The sequence below is a fragment of the Bufo gargarizans genome, chromosome 3, assembly GCF_014858855.1.
Source record: "Bufo gargarizans isolate SCDJY-AF-19 chromosome 3, ASM1485885v1, whole genome shotgun sequence".
Classification (NCBI taxonomy): Eukaryota; Metazoa; Chordata; class Amphibia; order Anura; family Bufonidae; genus Bufo; species Bufo gargarizans.
The window spans coordinates 102,356,063-102,376,263 of NC_058082.1; the positions used below are offsets into that span (position 1 = coordinate 102,356,063).

Consider the following 20,201-nt stretch of genomic DNA (forward strand, 5'->3'; position numbering starts at 1 on the left):
TATTGAACACACTGGCGAATATAATTATCAAAGGCAGAGAAATACAGTTTTATAAAACATATCACAGGAACCCCAAAACATGCAATAACCCCATAACCAATATATCCTCGGAACCGGGGGATCTGGGTGAACCACATATCCAAAATTCACCCACATCCGTTCAGTAGTTTGGAAGATACAGTTACACTGAAAATATACAAGTTATACAGAAAATAGTCACTAATAAATGTGTCCCCTGTTTGGTAGTTTCAAACTACTGAATGATGTCTCTGTGCACCAAATACAGGCAAGATAGCACCGTGTTGGAAAGTCAGAACAGTGTCTGTGAGTTAAAATGGCCGTTATCTATTGTTCTCACCATGTGCTCCATCCAAGCAAGTAAGGCAAATGATGCAATCCAGGGACAGAGGGCTCAGTCCCAAGTGCCTTAAGACCCAATAACTTAAGGGACCATAATCCCAGGGCAAGAGGCGGGCACGCAGCCCCCTCCAAAAGCTCATGGCAAACTCTGGCAAAAAGGTGAGTTTGCTACAATGGCCATGTATATATTGGCCCTGTATGGTAGGTCCCCTGTATGTGGGCCCAGTATATGGGTATATATGTGGCAGAAAACAGAAGAAAGGAGCTTAGAGTACCAAATAATTAGAAAAATACACGTTTTTATTGGGTTCATAATAAAAAACACATATAATGGATGCCAAAGACAAGGTAAGGGAACAGGGAAAAGAGAACGAGCGCCACCCTGGACGAACACACTGATCACAAAATATAAATGGAGTAATCTATCATTTAAATTACTGTAGATATGGGAAAACAAAGTTGTGTGTGGTACAATGACCAACCCATGAGTACAGTATATAATAAATTGTTTAATGTAAAGGGTGAGTAGAGATCAATAAAAGGAACCCGCCATGGCTGTAGTGCATAAAATACAGTACAAGGGACATTGGCCGTACAGAAATGCGTAGACAGTGTACCAATGAAAGGACAGTTATAGACCAAGTGAGGAGTCTCAGCATTGGCAGCACATAGCCATGGCTGGGAAACTATGATCTGAAACTCACCAGTAAGGGACCAAGTGTGAACGGAAAACCAGGATGGCGCTACCCCAACGCGCGTTTCGGCGTGCCTTCGTCGCCTTTTTCTTTTTCTGGGTATATATGTGGGCTTATATTTTCCCATTTATGCCCCAGGTTTATCTCATGTGTGTATATATATATATATATATATATATATGCCCCAAGTATCTATATAGATATATATACTTATGTTATGTGGCATATCCCCCCATCTCTGGATTTTTTTCTGAAATTCCCTAAAGGTCCCCCATGACCAGCTATTGGTGTTCTGCTGTTTGGTTCCTCGGACTGGGACTGGGGTGGATTGATTTGCATGGATGGTAGTTAACACAAGAACATCGTGTTTTTCCTTGTATTTTAGCAAAATTAATTTTTCTGAGCAAACAGCCCTGCTTTCCCCGCGGTGCACTCTCTGGTCTATAAAGCATTTAGGAAGCCCTTTTTGATTTTGTCTAATTGTGCCACAATTAAAAATGAAAAAAATAAAATTCCCTACACATGTTTGGTATCGCCGCGTCCGTAACGACCTGATCTATAAAACGGTCATGTTACTTTCCCTGCACGGTGAACGCCATAAAAATAAAAACTATGAGAAAATTGAAATTTTGCCCACCTTACTTCCCAAAAAAGGTAATAAAAGTGATCAAAAAAGTCGCATGTACACCAAAATAGTGCCAATCAAACCGTCATCTCATCCCGCAAAAAATGAGACCCTACCCAAGATAATCGCCCAAAAACTGAAAAAACTATGGCTCTTCGACTATGGAAACACTAAAACATGATTTTTTTTTTGTTTCAAAAATGAAATCATTGTGTAAAACTTACATAAATAAAAAAAAGTATACATATTGGGTATCGCCGTGTCCGTATCGACCGGCTCTATAAAAATATCACATGAGCTAACCCCTCAGGTGACCACCGTAAAAAAAAAAAAAAAAAACCTTTAAAAAAAGCAATTTTTTGTCATCTTACGTCACAAAAAGTGCAATAGCAAGCGATCAACAAGTAATATGCACCCCAAAATAGTGCCAATAAAACAGCCATCTCATCCCGCAAAAAATGAGACCCTACATAAGATAATCGCCCAAAAACTGAAAAAACTATGGCTCTTAGGCTATGGAGACACTAAAACTTTTTTTGTTTTAAAAATGAAATCATTGTGTAAAACTTACATAAATAAAAAAAAAAGTATACATATTAGGTATCGCCGCGTCCGTGACAACCTGCTCTTTAAAATTACCACATGATCTAACCTTTCAGATGAATGTTGTAAATAACAAAAAAAAAACTGTGCCAAAAAAGCTATTTCTTGTTACCTTGCCGCACAAAAAGTGTAATAAAAATCATATGTACCCTAAACTAGTACCAACAAAACTGCCACCTTATCCCGTAGTTTCTAAAATGGGGTCACTTTTTGGGAGTTTCTACTCTAGGGGTGCATCAGGGGGGCTTCAAATGGGACATGGTGTCAAAAAAAACAGTCCAGCAAAATCTGCCTTCCAAAAACCGTATGGCATTCCTTTCCTTCTGCGCCCTGCCGTGTGCCCGTACAGGGGTTTACAACCACATATGAGGTGTTTCTGTAAACTACAGAATCAGGGCCATAAATATTGAGTTTTGTTTGGCTGTTAACCCTTGCTTTGTTACTTGAAAAAATATATTAAAATGGAAAATCTGCCCAAAAAGTGAAATTTTGAAATTGTATCTCTATTTTTTATTAAATCTTGTGCAACACCTAAAGGGTTAACAAAGTTTGTAAAATCAGTTTTGAATACCTTGAGGGGTGTAGTTTCTTAGATGGGGTCACTTTTAGGGAGTTTCTACTCTAGGGGTGCATCAGGGGGCTTCAAATGGGACATGGTGTCAAAAAAACTGTCCAGCAAAACATGCCTTCCAAAAACCAAACGGCGCACCTTTCACTCTACGCCCCGCTGTGTGGCCGTACAGTAGTTTACGGCCACATATGGGGTGTTTCTGTAAACGGCAGAGTCAGGGCAATAAAGATACAGTCTTGTTTGGCTGTTAACCCTTGCTTTGTTAGTGGAAAAAATGGGTTAAAATGGAAAATTAGGCAAAAAAATGAAATTCTCAAATTTCATCCCCATTTGCCAATAACTCTTGTGCAACACCTAAAGGGTTAACAAAGTTTGTAAAATCAGTTTTGAATACCTTGAGGGGTGTAGTTTATAGAATGGGGTCATTTTTGGGTGGTTTCTATTATGTAAGCCTCGCAAAGTGACTTCAAAGCTGTAGTGGTCCCTAAAAATTGGGTTTTTGTAAATTTCTGAAAAATTTCAATATTTGCTTCTAAAGTTCTAAACCTTGTAACATCCCCAAAAAATAAAATATAATTCCCAATATAATTCAAACATGAAGTAGACATATGGGGAATGTAAAGTCATCACAATTGTTGGGGGTATTACTATGTATTACAGAAGTAGAGAAACTGAAACTTTGAAATTTTCAAATTTTTCAAAATTTTTGGTAAATTAGGTATTTTTTTATGCCCAAAAAATATTTTTTGGACTTCATTTTACCAGTGTCATGAAGTACAATATGTGACGAAAAAACAATCTCAGCATGGCCTGGATAAGTCAAAGCGTTTTAAAGTTATGAGCACTTAAAGTGACACTGGTCAGATTTGCAAAAAAATGGCCAAGTCCTTAAGGTGAAATAGGGCTGAGTCCTTAAGGGGTTAAAAAATATAAGAATGTCCTATATAGGCAAAGAGACAGTCAGGAGAAGTGGACTAAGATATGGGAAGCTTGGAAGCCTTAATCCTTCTCGCCTGCAATTGTATGTGTATACTATTCTTGTCTGAGGGGGATCATGGAGGGTCTTTGAGACGTATCGCAAGGGTAGGGTGGGTTGGGAAATGGGTGATCATGGGGAATTGAAAATAATAATAATTCTTTACTGTAATTTTGAAGAAGAAAAAAGAAAAAGAAACACTTTAGGCCCAAGAAAAAGAAACACTTTAGGCCCAAATTTTTCATTTTAACAAGGGGTATCAGGAGAAAATGCACCCCACAATTTGTTACTATAGAACAGGCATGCTTAACCTGCGGCCCTCTAGCTGTTGTAAAACTACAACTCCCACAATGCCCTGCTGTAGACTGATAGCTGTAGGCTGTTCGGGCATGCTGGGATTTGTAGTTTTGCAACAGCTGGAGGGCCGCAGGTTGAGCATGCCTGCTATAGAGGGAAGTCAGGTGGGCGTATATATAGATATATATGTATCTGCCCCTTAATTGAGATATATGTATATCTGTATATATATTGGCCGATTATATAGCCAATAGGGATATTTATTCCCTGTATGGCCATGTATATATTGGCCCTGTATGGTAGGTCCCCTGTATGTGGGCCCAGTATATGGGTATATATGTGGGCTTATATTTTCCCATTTATGCCCCAGGTTTATCTCATGTGTGTGTATATATATATATATATATATATATATATATATATATAATATATGCCCCAAGTATCTATATAGATATATATACTTATGTTATGTGGCATATCCCCCCATCTCTGGATTTTTTTCTGAAAATCCCTAAAGGTCCCCCATGACCAGCTATTGGTGTTCTGCTCTTTGGTTCCTCGGACTGGGACTGGGGTGGATTGATTTGCATGGATGGTAGTTAACACAAGAACATCGTGTTTTTCCTTGTATTTTAGCTAAATTAATTTTTCTGAACAAACAGCCCTGCTTTCCCCGCGGTGCACTCTCTGGTCTATAAAGGATTTAGGAAGCCCTTTTTGATTTTGTCTAATTGTGCCACATGTGCCTATGCTTCTGGAAGAAAGGCAATTCAGGAGAGGGACACTATTATAAAAGTTGTCCAAATATAGATGGTATCCATGGTCCAACATGTGGTGGACCAAATCCTTTACTATCTTCCCACTTATACCCAGAACTAGGGGGCACTCTAGTGGCTCAATTTTTGAATCTTTGCCCTCATAAATACGAAAGTGCAATGTATACCCTTCCACAGGCCTTATACAAGTTCACGCCATACCTAGCCCTTTTATTTGGCAGGTACTGCCAGAAATGTAATTGGCCTTTGAAGTGGACTAATGATTCATCCACTGAGAGGCATTTTTTGGGGGTATATACTTGACCAAATTTGGAATTGTAGTGGTCAACCACTGGCCTCATTTTAAAGAGTCTGTCATAACTGGGGTCGCTTGGGGGTGGGCATTTATTAATATTGTTGAAGTGGAGAAATCTTAGAATAGCTTTGAAACTGGCCCCAGGCAGGGCAAGACAGTAAAGAGGGGTGTGATAAAGAATATCTTTGTTCCAATACGAACGAAAGTCCCCAAAACCTCTGCATTTCAGTCCTGTCCGTAGGGGTCCATTTGGGGAGCCTTGCAATATTACTGTCTGGATTGCAGGCAATAAATTGCTCTGCATATATATTTGTCTGTGCCACCATCAAGTTAATTAGGTCATCAGTGAAGAATAATTGGGAAAAATAAATTTCTCTGAAACTTGTGGTATCTGCGTTGATGCCTAGAGAGGTTGTAAATTCAGGCACCTGGGGCACACAGTTGACTGTGGGGATCCATGAGGACTCACTTGTACGGGGCTGCGACTGCGCACTTCCCCTAGGACGCCTACAAGGGGGTTCATCACTAGCTGAATCACTTGAGGAAGATGACACTAAAAATGTCACTTCTTCTCCACTGTTGGAGTTATTATCCTCAAAAAGCACGGCATATGCCTCTTCGGCAGTGAAATGCCAATTAGTCATTTGAAACTGTAAACTAACATAATTTATATTTTTTATCTTAATAAAACAGTCAACTAAAAGCCTGTATATCCTTTATTATTTAAACAGGCATGCTCAACCTGCGGCCCTCCAGCTGTTGTAAAACTCCCACAATGCCCTGCTGTAGGCTGATAGCTGTAGGCTGTTCAGGCATGCTGGGAGTTGTAGTTTTGCAACAGCTGGAGGGCCGCAGGTTGAGCATGCCTGCTTTAGGATAAAAACTGTCTGAGTCACTGGGCACTTATTGACTGGAGTGACAAGTAACACAGGTTGCTGGTGATGAGCCTCAGGAGGCTGATGGTATGGGGCACAGAGTAGTGCCAATAAGGAGGGTAGCAATGGGGTACATGAGGCATAAGAAACTTACCGTATATTGTACAGATTAGGTACAATATGTACACACAAGAGGGTGGGGAACAGCCAGTGACAGGGTTAATTATTTATTTATTTTAAGTAACTTGGCAGGGCGTAACAGGTGTCTTGACGGATGGACAGGCTGGAGTGACAGATATCTGTACGGATGGGCTGAGTGAGCCACACAGTAGTCAGAGGATAACAGACTGACAAGCTTGATGAGAAATGTACCACTGACTGGGGCACCTAAGAGTGGCGATTCGGCACTGAAGGGGTTACTTATCTGTGGTGTGTCGTTTTAACAGTAGCTCTGCCTGTGATCGCTTCCCTGACAGGAATTTACACAATCAGAGAAGGAGACTACATATAGTTCACCCCTAAACTGCGGAAATGAACTGTGATTGGTCCATCTGCAGTAATGGACCAATCACAGCGATCGCTGGCCGGTGAACACTGTGATTGGTTCCCGCCAGCGTCACTGGTTGCCTAACAATCCTCGAGTTGCGGCTGTCGCTCCGTGCAGTGACAGTCTAACCGCATCAAGCACATGCACGTGGGAATGCGGGAAGGGGTAGCATGCTCTGCACTCCAGAACTCTGGCATCAAAAAGTTGCAAAATAGAGCTTTCTGACTCTTTGGACTTATTTTTGCAAAAATTTGGCAATGTTTAGCTTTTTTTATACCACTCAGTCGACCTATTGTTAAATCACATTTTTATGGTTAACATTAGTGTAGAACGAATCGAACTTCAGATCATAGATCTGAATTTGATTTGTTCTAACACGTTGTTTTAATTCAGAACATACCGCAATAAGGCTACTTTCACACTAGCGTTCGGGGCTCCGCTCTCACAAGCGGTTCCGAACGCATCCGTACTGCCCTAATGCATTCTGAGTGGATGCGGATCCGCTCAGAATGCATCAGTCTGGCACCGTCTGTCCTCCGCTCCGCTCTTCAGGCGGACACCCGAACGCTGCTTGCAGCGTTCGGGTGTCCGCCTGGCCGTGCGGAGGCAAACGGATCCGTCCAGACTTACAATGTAAGCCAATAGGGACGGATCCGTTTGAAGTTGACACAATATGGCTCAATTTTCAAACGGATTCGTCCCCCATTGACTTTCAATGTAAAGTCTGGACGGATCCGTCTGAGCAACTTTCACACTTAGAATTTTTTCTAAAATATAATGCAGACGGATCCGTTCTGAACGGATCCCATCGTCTGCATTATAGGAGCGGATCCGTCTGGGCAGCCTAAAATGTATTGTCTCCTTTGAGACAACATTTTTATTTTACCCAATGTCGTGTGAGACTTCAGTGAATTAATTCTGTATTCAGTTCTACATCTTAAAAAAAAAGTCAAATTCGGAATCCAAAGTCGGGTTTAGGACCGACTGGTACCTCTGTACCAAACCCGACTTCAGATTGCTAGCTTGAAATGTTTTTAAAGATGTAGAACTGTATACCGCATTCATTCACTGAAGTCTCGTGCAACTTTGGGTAAAAAGAAAATTTTGTCTCAAAGGAGGCAAACTTTACTGCAGTTACCTGCTTATCTGTCATTCTGATCCTGCCTGTAATTATATCACCTTCGTGTATAGATAAGACAGAATACACCATTCACAATTGGTGATTGCCAAAGCTTATCTATTCCTTCCTTGTACAATGACCTCTGCAGATGTCACAGAGCATGCTCAGAAAATTCTTCCATAAAAGTCAATGAGGTCTCCTCCTGTCCAATAAATAGAATAAAAAAATTTGCAATCAGAAAATAAAAACAGATTACAAAAAAGGATATGTTGCTATCTGGTTTAAACTGACAAATACATTTTTTTGGTGACCAGATCCTTTTCTCTTCAGATTGGCCAGTCTGGATAACCCCCTAGTTTTTAATCTATTGCATGCTTCTTCCATTTTATATACAACTAGTAGGATGACCCGGCTTCACACGGGTATATTTCAACTATTTAATTTAATGTTTGTATGTGATAAAAGATACCCACAGTGTTCCCCATAACAGTGACCTCCACAGCACCCCACCTACCTAATAATGACCTCCACAGCAGACCAACCCTTTAACAGTGACCTTCACAGTGCCCCACCCTGTTAACTGTGACATTCACAGCCCCCCTGCCCCCATAACAGTGTTCTCCACAGCGTCCTGTCCCCTTAACACTGATCCTCCACAGCACCCTGCCCCTTAACATTGACCTCCACAGCAGCCCACCCTCTTAACTTTGACCTTCACAACAGCACGATCCTTAACAATGATCTCCACAGAGGCCCACCCCCTTAACAATTACATCCACAGCACCTCGCCCCCTTAACAGTGACCTCCAAAGTACGACGATCCCTTAACAGTGAACTCCACAGCGGCTCTCCCCTTAACAGTGACCTCCACAGAACTACGCCCTCTTAACTGTGACCTCTACAGTTCCTTACCCTTTTACACTAATCTCTACAGTGGCCTGCCCCTTAAAAGTGACCTGCACAGTGGCTCACCCCCTTAACAATCAGGCCACAATGCCTGCGCCCCTTGAAAGTAACCTTTACAGAAGCCTGCCCCCTTAACAGTGACCTGCATAATGGTCCACCCCTTTAACAGTGACCTTCACAGAGCCCGCCCCCTTAACTGTGACCTTCACATTCCCCCGCCCCCATAACAGAGGTGCTGTGAAGGTCCAAGTTCAGGGGCTGCACTGCTGTGGAGGTCAATGTTAAGGGGCAGGGTGCTGTGGAGGGTCAGTGTTAAGGGGATGAACCGCTGTGGAGTACACCCTCCACAGCAGCCTGTCCCCTTAACACTGACCCTCCACAGCACCCTGCCCCTTAACATTGACCTCCACAGCAGTGCACCCCCTGAACTTGGGCCTTCACAGCACCTCACACCCTTAACAGTGACCTCCAAAGTATGCAGCCCCCTAACTGTGACCTCCACAGTGGCCTGCCCCTTAACTGTGACCTCCACAGTGGCCTGCCCCCTTTACACTGACCTACACAGTGGCCCACCCCTTAACAGTAACCTTTACAGAGCCCATTCCCTTAACAGTGACCTCTACAGCACCCTGCACCGTTAACAGCCACCTCACAATGCTCTTCCCCTTAAAAGTAACCTCTACAGCGCCCCATCCCCCTAAAAATGACCTGCACAGTGGCTAACCCCCTTAACAGTGACCTACACAGTGGCCCGCCCCCTAACGGTGACATTCATAGAGCCTGCCCCCTTAACAGTAACCGATACAGCACTTCGCCCTTTAACATTGACCTCCACAGTGGCGCTCCCCCTTAACATTGACCTCCACAGTGGCCTGTCCCCCTTAACAGTGACCCCTCCACAGTAGCCTGCTCCCTTAACAGTGACTTCCACAGCATCCCCCGTTAACAATGACCTCCACTGCAGCCCGCCCCTTTAACAGTGCTCCCCCCTAACATAGTGTCCTGCACAGAGGCCTGCCCCCTTAATAATGACCTGCACAGGGCCCCTCACCTTTAAGAGTGACCTCCCCACTGCACCACGCCCCCTTTATATAAGACTTCAACAGCACCCTGTCCCCTTAAAATGTGACATCCATAGCACCTTGCCCCTTAACAGTGACCTCTAACAGTGAAGAAAAATGTTATGGAAACCTGGTGTAACTGTGTATGTCCAGGCTGAAGGACCTGCGAGCTTATATTGGATAATAAGGGTCATGTGACTCTGTGAATGGCAGTTAGAATATGAGTGAAGCTGCAAGCTCCTATTGGCTAATAATTTTTTGGGGAATATCTCAGGAACCGTACATCCTAGAGACCTAGGAACCAGTCTAAAATCTTCCCGGACACATAGGTGTGCCAAATATGGTGCTGATTGATCCAGTTGTTTGGCCGTGCATGAAGAACAGACAGACAGAAATTCATTTTTATACTGTATATATGAGAGTGCATACCTCCCAACTGTTCCCGGTTCTGCAGGACAGTCCCGGATTGCAGTGGATGTCCCGCCGTCCCGGTATGGGGGAGGTATGTCCCGCTTTCTGGCAGAGCCGTTGGTCAGCTCTCTGCTTCATCATTCCTCCCCCCTGCCGGCCCTCTATGCTGCAGGTCTGGGTAGGGGGTGTGGCAGGCCGGGAGCACCGTGTGTCATGCTGCTGCTGGGGAACGAGGTAAGGATGTGGAGTTATTTATTTATTTTTTTGTTTTTTACTGCCTGTGAAGGGGGCACTTTACTGGTCGTATTACCATCAGGGGGCACTTTACTGGTCGTATTACCATCAGGGGGCACTTTACTGGGCATATTACTATCAGGGGTCACTTTATTGGACATATTACTGTCAGATGGGACTTTACTGAGCATATTACTATCAGGGGGCACTTTACTGGTTATATTACTATCACGGGGCACTTTACCCAGCAGTGGTCTTCAGGGACTGAGGTAAAGCGAGTTCAAGGTTTATAATTTCTTGAATTAGTGGTGGCAGTTGTCTGGGCCATTATTATTAATTCTACACTGCTGAACATTGCAGGAGCCTCCTGCCATTCTGTGTGATTTCTCCCTACCTATCTGTTCTGTGAGCTCCAGAGCTGAAAACAAACATAGTGGAAAGTAAGGAAAAGGATGTCACAACAGTACAGGTCCTTCTAAAAAAATTAGCATATTGTGATAAAGTTCATTATTTTCTGTAATGTACTGATAAACATTAGACTTTCATATATTTTAGATTCATTACACACAACTGAAGTAGTTCAAGCCTTTTATTGTTTTAATATTGATGATTTTGGCATACAGCTCATGAAAACCCCAAATTCCTATCAAAAAAATTAGCATATCATGAAAAGGTTCTCTAAACGAGCTATTAACCTAATCATCTGAATCAACTAATTAACTCTAAACACCTGCAAAAGATTCCTGAGGCTTTTAAAAACTCCCAGCCTGGTTCATTACTCAAAACCGCAATCATGGGTAAGACTGCCGACCTGACTGCTGTCCAGAAGGCCATCATTGACACCCTCAAGCAAGAGGGTAAGACACAGAAAGAAATTTCTGAACGAATAGGCTGTTCCCAGAGTGCTGTATCAAGGCCCCTCAGTGGGAAGTCTGTGGGAAGGAAAAAGTGTGGCAGAAAACGCTGCACAACGAGAAGAGGTGACCGGACCCTGAGGAAGATTGTGGAGAAGGACCGATTCCAGACCTTGGGGGACCTGCGGAAGCAGTGGACTGAGTCTGGAGTAGAAACATCCAGAGCCACCGTGTACAGGCGTGTGCAGGAAATGGGCTACAGGTGCCGCATTCCCCAGGACAAGCCACTTTTGAACCAGAAACAGCGGCAGAAGCGCCTGACCTGGGCTACAGAGAAGCAGCACTGGACTGTTGCATGTCATTCGGAAATCAAGGTGCCAGAGTCTGGAGGAAGACTGGGGAGAGGGAAATGCCAAAATGCCTGAAGTCCAGTGTCAAGTACCCACAGTCAGTGATGGTCTGGGGTGCCATGTCAGCTGCTGGTGTTGGTCCACTGTGTTTTATCAAGGGCAGGGTCAATGCAGCTAGCTATCAGGAGATTTTGGAGCACTTCATGCTTTCATCTGCTGAAAAGCTTTATGGAGATGAAGATTTCATTTTTCAGCACGACCTGGCACCTGCTCACAGTGCCAAAACCACTGGTAAATGGTTTACTGACCATGGTATTACTGTGCTCAATTGGCCTGCCAACTCTCCTGACCTGAACCCCATAGAGAATCTGTGGGATATTGGGAAGAGAAAGTTGAGAGACGCAAGACCCAACACTCTGGATGAGCTTAAGGCCGCTATGGAAGCATCCTGGGCCTCCATAACACCTCAGCAGTGCCACAGGCTGATTGCCTCCATGCCACGCCGCATTGAAGCAGTCATTTCTGCAAAAGGATTCCCGACCAAGTATTGAGTGCATAACTGAACATCATTATTTGAAGGTTGACTTTTTTTCTATTAAAAACACTTTTCTTTTATTGGTCAGATGAAATATGCTAATTTTTTTAGATAGGAAATTTGGGTTTTCATGAGCTGTATGCCAAAATCATCAATATTAAAACAATAAAAGGCTTGAACTACTTCAGTTGGTGTTTAATGAATCTAAAATATATGAAAGTCTAATGTTTATCAGTACATTACAGAAAATAATGAACTTTATCACAATATGCAAATTTTTTGAGAAGGACCTGTATATTGCTGGCAGATTTCACAGAAGGGAGACACCCCCTGCTTCTGAGTGAAATGCATCTAGCTGTGCAGCCGAAACAGGGAATAATATGGCTGAGGAAAACAGTATTAGGGGGGGCAGAGACAGCAACAGACACAAAATTGGGATATCAGCAGAATTTGTAAGTTTGGGAAAGGTACAGTGGATGCTGGAAAAAGTTGCAAAGATGTCTCTGCTGTGGCTGGAAGATTATAGTGGTCCCAGATCAAGAAGACAGAAGTGAATAATTCCAGCCAGAGACACCAGCTGTAAGTCCTTGTTCAGTATATAACTTTACTGTATTCACTTATATGTTCTGCAGAGCTGTGTAAACGGTGGTAATATTGGTTTTTCTACAATGTTTTCTTTAGTAACTGTATGGTAATAATATTTAGTCACTGTCTAGGGGTATTGATATTGGTCATGTTGTGGCGTTACCTGGGTTGGGGGGCCCACTCAGGGGATGGATGTGTTATTAGACCCTCCTGTGCTGGACCCCTAGATATGCCTCTGGTCTGCATTGCGGAGAAAAACAGCCAATTCTATCTATGGGAGTGAGAAAAATGCGGAATGCATATGGAAGGTATCTGTATTTTGCAAATCCATTGTTTGCATAGTTAAATATGGACAGGGCCATGTACATGAAGCCAAAAGTTGCATTTTTTAATGGCACCATTTAAAATTTCATAATATATAGTTAACTGTAAGACATTATTGTATTTTTCGCCCTATAAGAACCTAGGTTTTAGAGGAGGACAATAAGAAAAAAATATTTTTCATTAGACCTCAGGTCAGACCCCCAATGTTAAACAGACCTCAGTTGACAGCCCCAATCAGACCCCCAATGTTAATAAGACATCAGCTCAGACCTCAATGTTTATGACCCCCCAATCAGCCCCCATGCCACAAAAAAAAATACTCCCCTTACCTCTCCTGCTCCAGACGCCGCCGCTCCTCTCCTCCAGCACTCCCTCCTGCTCTTCCTGCCACCGGCTGTGCAGTGAACCGGCGTGCACAGCGTGAGGTCACAGAGCGCCCTCACTCTGTGCACAGCCACAGCACAGCCAAGGACCAGGAAGCAGTGAGTACAGAGCCTTCACCGCTTCCCAGTCCCCCGGTACTAATGAGCGCTTCCATAATGGAAGTGCTCATTATTCACCCCATAAGACGCTGGGGCATTTCCCCCTACTTTTAGGGGGAAAAAATTTGTGTTATGGGGCGAAAAATACAGTAATTTTAGGCTGGCAGTTTAATAAAAAAGCAGCAGCTCTGATATTGTGCTTTTTTAGGACATTCAGTGTGGCATTTTGGACTTGGCTATACTAATTATCATTATAATTTTTTATATGATAAATAGGTAAAGAGGGGTTTTACTTTAATATTTATGGGTTTTTAATATATTTTAAAAGCTTTATTGAGCCTTTTTTTTTTACTTTTTCTTTTAGTCCCCCTAGGGGTCTTTAACCTATGATTGCTTGCTGTATTGCTCTGTACTTTGATTTTGACATTATACTATTACTATCATCTACAGGGGTCACATGTAATTGTATCGGGACATCATCGCAAGCAGTAGGAAGCAGAGAACAGCGGGGGACTGGGCATCCTTGGAACAAGAACGCTGAAGATCAATGACTTTAACCCCTTGGATACCTGAGTTTTTTTGTTTTTGCGTTTTCATTTTAATTCCCTGTCTTCACATGTTCACATGGCCATATGAGGGCTTGTTTTTTGAGGGGAAAAATTCCAAATGGGGTGGAATTGGAAAAAAAATTCTGCCAGTTTTATGTTTTGTCTTTTTTACGGCATTCGCTATTCTCCAGGTCAGTATGAATCCAGTGATACTAATATGTATAGTGTTTCTTGCGCTTTAAAGGGGTTGTCTCATCTGGCTGTTACTAAGGCGCGATGAGACACAGTCCCAACCACCTCCCAGCCGGGAAACATCGGAGCGCTCCGACACTCTGCTGTTTCAGTAGCTCTAATTGCCGTGCATGAGAGCTACGGAAACAGTGTAGCACAACCAGCTATGCAGTTTCCCTAACTTAGAAACAGCATAGCTTGTTGTGCTACACTGTTCTGTAGCTCTTATGCACTGCAATGGGAGCTACTGAAACAGCGGAGCACCAGAGCGCTTTGCTGTTTCCAGCCAGGATATGGTCGGGACTCCCTCATCTCTCTTTAGTAACGGCGAGATGAGACAGCCCCATTAAATACTATGAAAAAAATTAAAAATAAATATAGTTATGTCTACTGAGCTGTGTGGGACTTATTTTTTTTTAGAATGATCTGTAGTTATTAATGATAGCAAGTTGGAATGTGTATGACTGATCACATTTTATTCATTCATTCATTTTTTGGGGTAAGAGAAATGATAAAAAAAATGGCTAATCAGACATTTTGATATTTTTTTGTGTTAGACCATTCGCGATATGGGATTAATATTTTAATCGTTGGGGCGTTTTCGGATGCAGCAATGCACATATTGTTAATATTTTTATTTGTGTTTATTTTTTTATTCTAGGGAAAGGGGGTGATTTCAACATTTTTATAATAACTTTTTTTAACTTTTTTGTAGCCCCTTTAGGAGGCTACAATATTTCCATAGAAGTACAGTATAAGCTCAAATTGCTGTTATCCTATGTTGGCCTGCCACCTGCTGGCCAACATAGGAACTGTAGCTCTAATACTTCATGTTTAAAGACCCTCCCAGTGCCATACTTTGTACGGCTCTGTTTGCCTAAGGATTAATGAATCCTAATCCATTTTAACACTGATGTCCACTGTGAATGCCATATTCTTGTGACAATAGGTATGATGTACCACATACATTCTGCATACTTATATAAGAGTTTATTTTTTTAACTGATGACTTGTCCTCTGGATGGGTCATCAGTATATGATCAGTCTGGGTACGACTGCCGATCAGCCGTTTGAGAAGGCTGAAGTGCTCACAGGAGTACTGCGGCCTTCTCACAACTTAGCCTAGGCCAGTGGTGGGAAAACTTTTTAGTCAACTGAGCCAAATTTTAACAAAACCGCGATTTGAAATTTATTTTAAGAGCCGCATTTTTTCCCTACCCGAGAACTTTCACTACCCTCGTCACTTCCTGTTGTGACGCAGCACGTTCCGACATTTGGAAGGAGGAGGTTCCTAATAGTGGGAGGAAATATGGGTGATATGAGATGTACACACCCTCTCCAGCTTTGGTAGGTGAAATGGGGCCCTGGGGCGAAAAACAATAAGGGCCCCCCACTGCACATTTCTCCAAACAGAACCAGGGCGGCCGCAGCCCCATGGCACATTTCTCCAGCAGTTCCAGTGCCAACACATGCACAGACATCTCTCTCATGAATCTGAGATGTTTGTGCATGTGCTGGCACTGCTGGAGAAATGTGCCATGGGCCGCCCTGGTTCTGTCGCAACTCTCTCATGACTCTGAGTCATTCGCCCCCCCCCCCCCCCATGAGTCTCCAGTCCAGTCCAAACAGAACCAGGGTGGCCGCGGCCCCATGGAACATTTCTCCAGCAGTGCCAGCACATGCACAGACATCTCTCTCATGACTGGCTGGGACGGGTGGGAAGGGGATACAGTAACTAAGTTGTTATAACTAACCAACCTACCTACCAGTAACTGTTGGAACCTGGCTGCCTCCTGTTCCAGTCCTTAAGTCTTCTGTGTGTGTGCGGCAGGCTGCGGGCCTTCCCTGGCAGAGTCTGTGGCTGGCTGCCGCTGGTTCTTCTCTGTTCTGTGGGCGGAGCTGTGGCAACGTCAGACAGACGCGGCACGCTCACTCACACCCACTGCTCGTCGAGTCTCTTAAAGAGGCAGGCAGAGCGGGGCTCAGAGCGGCCGCCGACGGGGGGCCCCTCCTTTCCATATTAGTCCGGACCGCGCGCCGCCCAGGACTCCATGGGCAGCTGCGCTTAGCGGAGCGACAGTAGCGAAGTTACAAATCTTAGCAGCGCCGCCACACAGGTCACCTGTAAGATCTGCATTTAAGGGGCTCGCGAGCCGCTTGTGGCTCGCGAGCCGCAGTTTGCCGACCACTGGCCTAGGCCAATGATGTCACGTTCTTCGGTCACATGGCCTAGGGGCAGCTCGCCCCATTAAAGTGAATGGGTCTGAGCTGCAATACCAGGCACAGTTTCTGTACAATGTATGGCACTGTGCTTGGTAAGCTGTGAGGAGGCTGCAGCGCTCACCGGAGCTCCAGGTGTCGGACCCCCATGATCAGATACTGATGGCCTATCCTGAGGATAGGTCATCAGTTAAAAAAAAAGCCTGAAAATCCCTTTAAGAACAAACTGTCTTTTGGCATTAAAACAAAGTTTTGGAATGAAAAGAGGATGTAATACTTTCTGGTTACAACGTCTGAGAGCTGAGCTGTGGTCTGCCATGGAGAAGTTAGAAGGTTATTGTAAATTGCAAAATTACTACAAACGTTCTAAGAGCTAAATCAGGTTTCATTTCACAATTACCTCGAATTCAGAACAACACGTTAGTCACAGCCAGTTTCAGCTTCATCTTCTTTGGAAATCAGCTTTACTCCAAGTTCAACATTCAGTTTGAAGCATAAATTTTAGTTTTAGCTATGATATTGCATTTGGAAATACAGTGGCATGAAAAAGTTTGGGCACCCCTGGTCAAAATTACCTTTATTGTGAACAGTTAAGCAAGTTGAAGATAAAATTATCTCCAAAAGGTATAAAGTTAAAGATAAAACACACTTTTCAACATTTTAAGCAATATTAGTGTTTTGTTTTGGTTTTGTAAGATTTTAGAGTGAAAAAAGGAAAGGTACATTGCAAATGTATGGGAACTCAAGGAGATTTGAGCAGAACTTTGACCGAGGTCTCAGACCTTAAAAGCTATATGCATCTTTGGGGGCCATTTTTTTTTTCTGCATTGTACGCATTATGAGCTAAAAATCATTTTTTTAAATTGTTCTTTATTAAAAAATATTGAGTCCTTTTATCTGTACAGAGCTGAGATGCTGTCACGAACCAGCGGGTGTGCCACGTGTCCTACCTCCTCTAAGGGCGTTGTCTAAGTGAACCCCCTCGATTCTTCACAATACCCCTGATGGTGGGGATAGACTTTCCCAAGCGGAACACCAGGTCGCTACTTCTCTTGAGGAGATGCAGCTGGTCCAGGCGGACCAGGAGTTACCAGGGAAAGGTACCAGAAGTACAGGCATATTCAGGCAGGTGGAGTCGTCATGACAATGCAGGACCAAAGGATGAGGCAGAGGCGGATTAAGACAGGCAAAAGGTCAGGGCAGGCGGCACAGGTACAAGTCAGTCAATCTGGGTTGGCAACAGGAGAGCCAAGTCAAGCTGGCAGGGATCAGACGAGTAACAGAATCCAGGAAAACAGGTACGAGTCAGGAACACAGGAACAGAAATGGTTATCAGGAACCTACGCAGAGCACAAGTGAGGTCACATGACCTAACCCATAAAACCCAGGAAGTGGGCCCTTTAGGAAGTTCTGCAAAAAAACAGCAGCAAGCATGCTGTGGCCAGGGCTGAGATGAAACTCTGGAGTGGATCCTCAGAACCACAGCACCTACACAGACAGATCCCAGAGCTGCAGTGGTGAATGGGAAGCTCTTGCCACAGATCACCGCTGAGCACGGGGCCCGTGACCGCGGTGGAACAGCGGCGCACAGCAGCTGCTGTTACAATACCCCCCCTTACGCCCCCTCTAATTGAGTCCACAATGAGACAAACTTTTTTTTTTTATCGGGTCCGGAACATGAATGTTCTCCTCCGGCTCCCAAGAACTCTCCTCAGGACCAAAGCCCTTCCAGTTCACCAGATAGTAGGTCTTCTTGCCACGCTTCTTGATGTCCATTATGTCTTTGACCTCAAATGTCTCGTCAGAATCTTCAGATACTGGAGTTAGAGTAGAAGGAGTCGTTGAGAAGCCATTAAGGACTACTGGTTTCAGTAAGGACACGTGGTAGGCATTGGGAATACGCAGAGAGAGAGTCAGACGTAACTTATATGTCACTTCTTTGATCCTCCTCAATACTTCAAAGGGTCCAAAGAACCTAGGAGCAAACTTAAAACTGGGAACCCTTAAAGAGGACCTTTCACTACTCTACAAATGAAAAACTAACTATACCTGTGGGCAGAGCGGCGCCCAGGGGTCCCCCTGCACTTACTAGCAAGCCTGGCTATGAGCTGTGCGCTGCGATTGGCCAGCAGTGAAGCAAGGGACACGCCTCCTACAAGAAAACAGTCAGAGGGAGCGCAGGCACCGGAGCCTATACCGGGCGAACGGAGCGGCACCCAGACTTGCTAGTAAGTGCAGGGGGACCCCTGGGCGCCGCTCTGCCCACAGGTATAGTTAGTTTTTCGTTTGTAGAGTAGTGAAAGGTCCTCTTTAAGCGGATATTTTTTAGAGGAGAGCCATACCTTCTCTCCAGACGAGAACTGAGGTGGTTTTCTTCTTCTCTTGTCTGCATTAGTTTTCATGCAGGGCACCGCTTTGTTGATGCAGACCTTGGCGTCAAGACAAATCTTCAAAAAATCTCTAAAAGAGGAATCCGAAGCTGGTACCCCAGAAGATGTAGGAACAGGTAGAGGAGTACGAGGATGTTGACCAAAAACAACAAAGAATAGAGAGGATCCAGTAGACTCACTAGTGTGGTTGTTATAGGAGAACTCAGCCCAAGGTAGCAATTGTAGCCAGTTGTCGTGTTGGGCTGAAACAAAATGTCGGAGATAGTTCTACAATATTTGATTGACCCGCTCCACTTGCCCTTTGGTCTGGGGATGATAACCAGAAGAGAAGTCCAGCTCAATTTTGAGTAGCCAGCAAAGTCACCCTCCAGAGCTCAGAGGTAAACTGGACTCCTCGATCAGAAACAATATGCCAAGGTAAACCATGCAAGCGGAATATGTGTCTCACGAACAGTTTAGCAAGTTCAGAAGCCGAGGGCAGTTCAGCCAAAGGAACGAAGTGCGCCATCTTGGAGAAGCGGTCCACGACCACCTAAATAGCTGTACACCCGGCAGAAGAGGGCAGATCTGTAACAAAGTCCATGGCAATGTGTTGCCATGGGGAATAAGGAACAGGAAGGGGTAACAACAGCCCGGGTGGTTTGGTCCTGGAGACTTTATTCTGAGCACAGACAGGCAGACACATAATCACCTACATTTTTAGACAGTGTGGGCCACCAGTAGTGGCGAGACAAAAGTTCTGTGGTTTTGCGGATCCCTGGGTGACTAGCCAGTTTGGAGTTGTGCCCCCCAAGCTAGAATATGTTTTCTTTTTGCAGATAGCATGAATGTCTTCCCGGGAGGTATGTCTTTTAACAGGACAGGAGCCACTGTGATCAAGCAAGCAGGATCTACAATGTACTGGGGCTACTTCTGCTGGTCGGAGAAGTCAAATGACCGAGACAGAGTATCTGCCTGGATGTTCTTCTCGGCCGGGTGAAAGTGCAGCTCAAAATCAAAATGGGAGAAGAAGAGTGCCCACCTGGCCTGGCGAGGGTTCAGACACTGGGCTGTCTGCAGATATGTAAGGTTCTTGTGGTTGGTAAAGATTATTACTGGATGCTGGGCCCCCTCCAATAGATAACGCCACTCCTCCAAGGCAAGTTTTATGGCCAGAAGCTCCCTGTCTCCTATACAGTAATTCCTCTCAACAGGGGAGAAGAGCTTGGAGGAGAATCCACATGTTAACGTCTTGCCTTTGGAACCTTTTTGTAGTAATACAGCATAGGGTCCTATGGAGGAGGCGTTCACTTCTAAAAAGAATTGGCGGGAGACATCAGGATGATGCAGA

General features: G+C 44.2%; 1 protein-coding gene across 1 annotated transcript in view; it reads left to right on the forward strand.

Annotated features, from left to right (window-relative positions):
* The window catches only part of ITGA5 (integrin subunit alpha 5), a 134,444-nt gene extending 114,594 nt beyond the window's left edge, over positions 1–19,850 (forward strand). Inside the window, exons 21-22 of the mRNA XM_044285484.1 lie at positions 18,888–18,987; positions 19,690–19,850. Of these exons, the coding sequence (XP_044141419.1) occupies positions 18,888–18,987; positions 19,690–19,850 (261 nt within the window). The remainder of the gene's footprint in view (positions 1–18,887; positions 18,988–19,689) is intronic.
* The last annotated feature ends 351 nt before the right edge of the window (positions 19,851–20,201 follow it).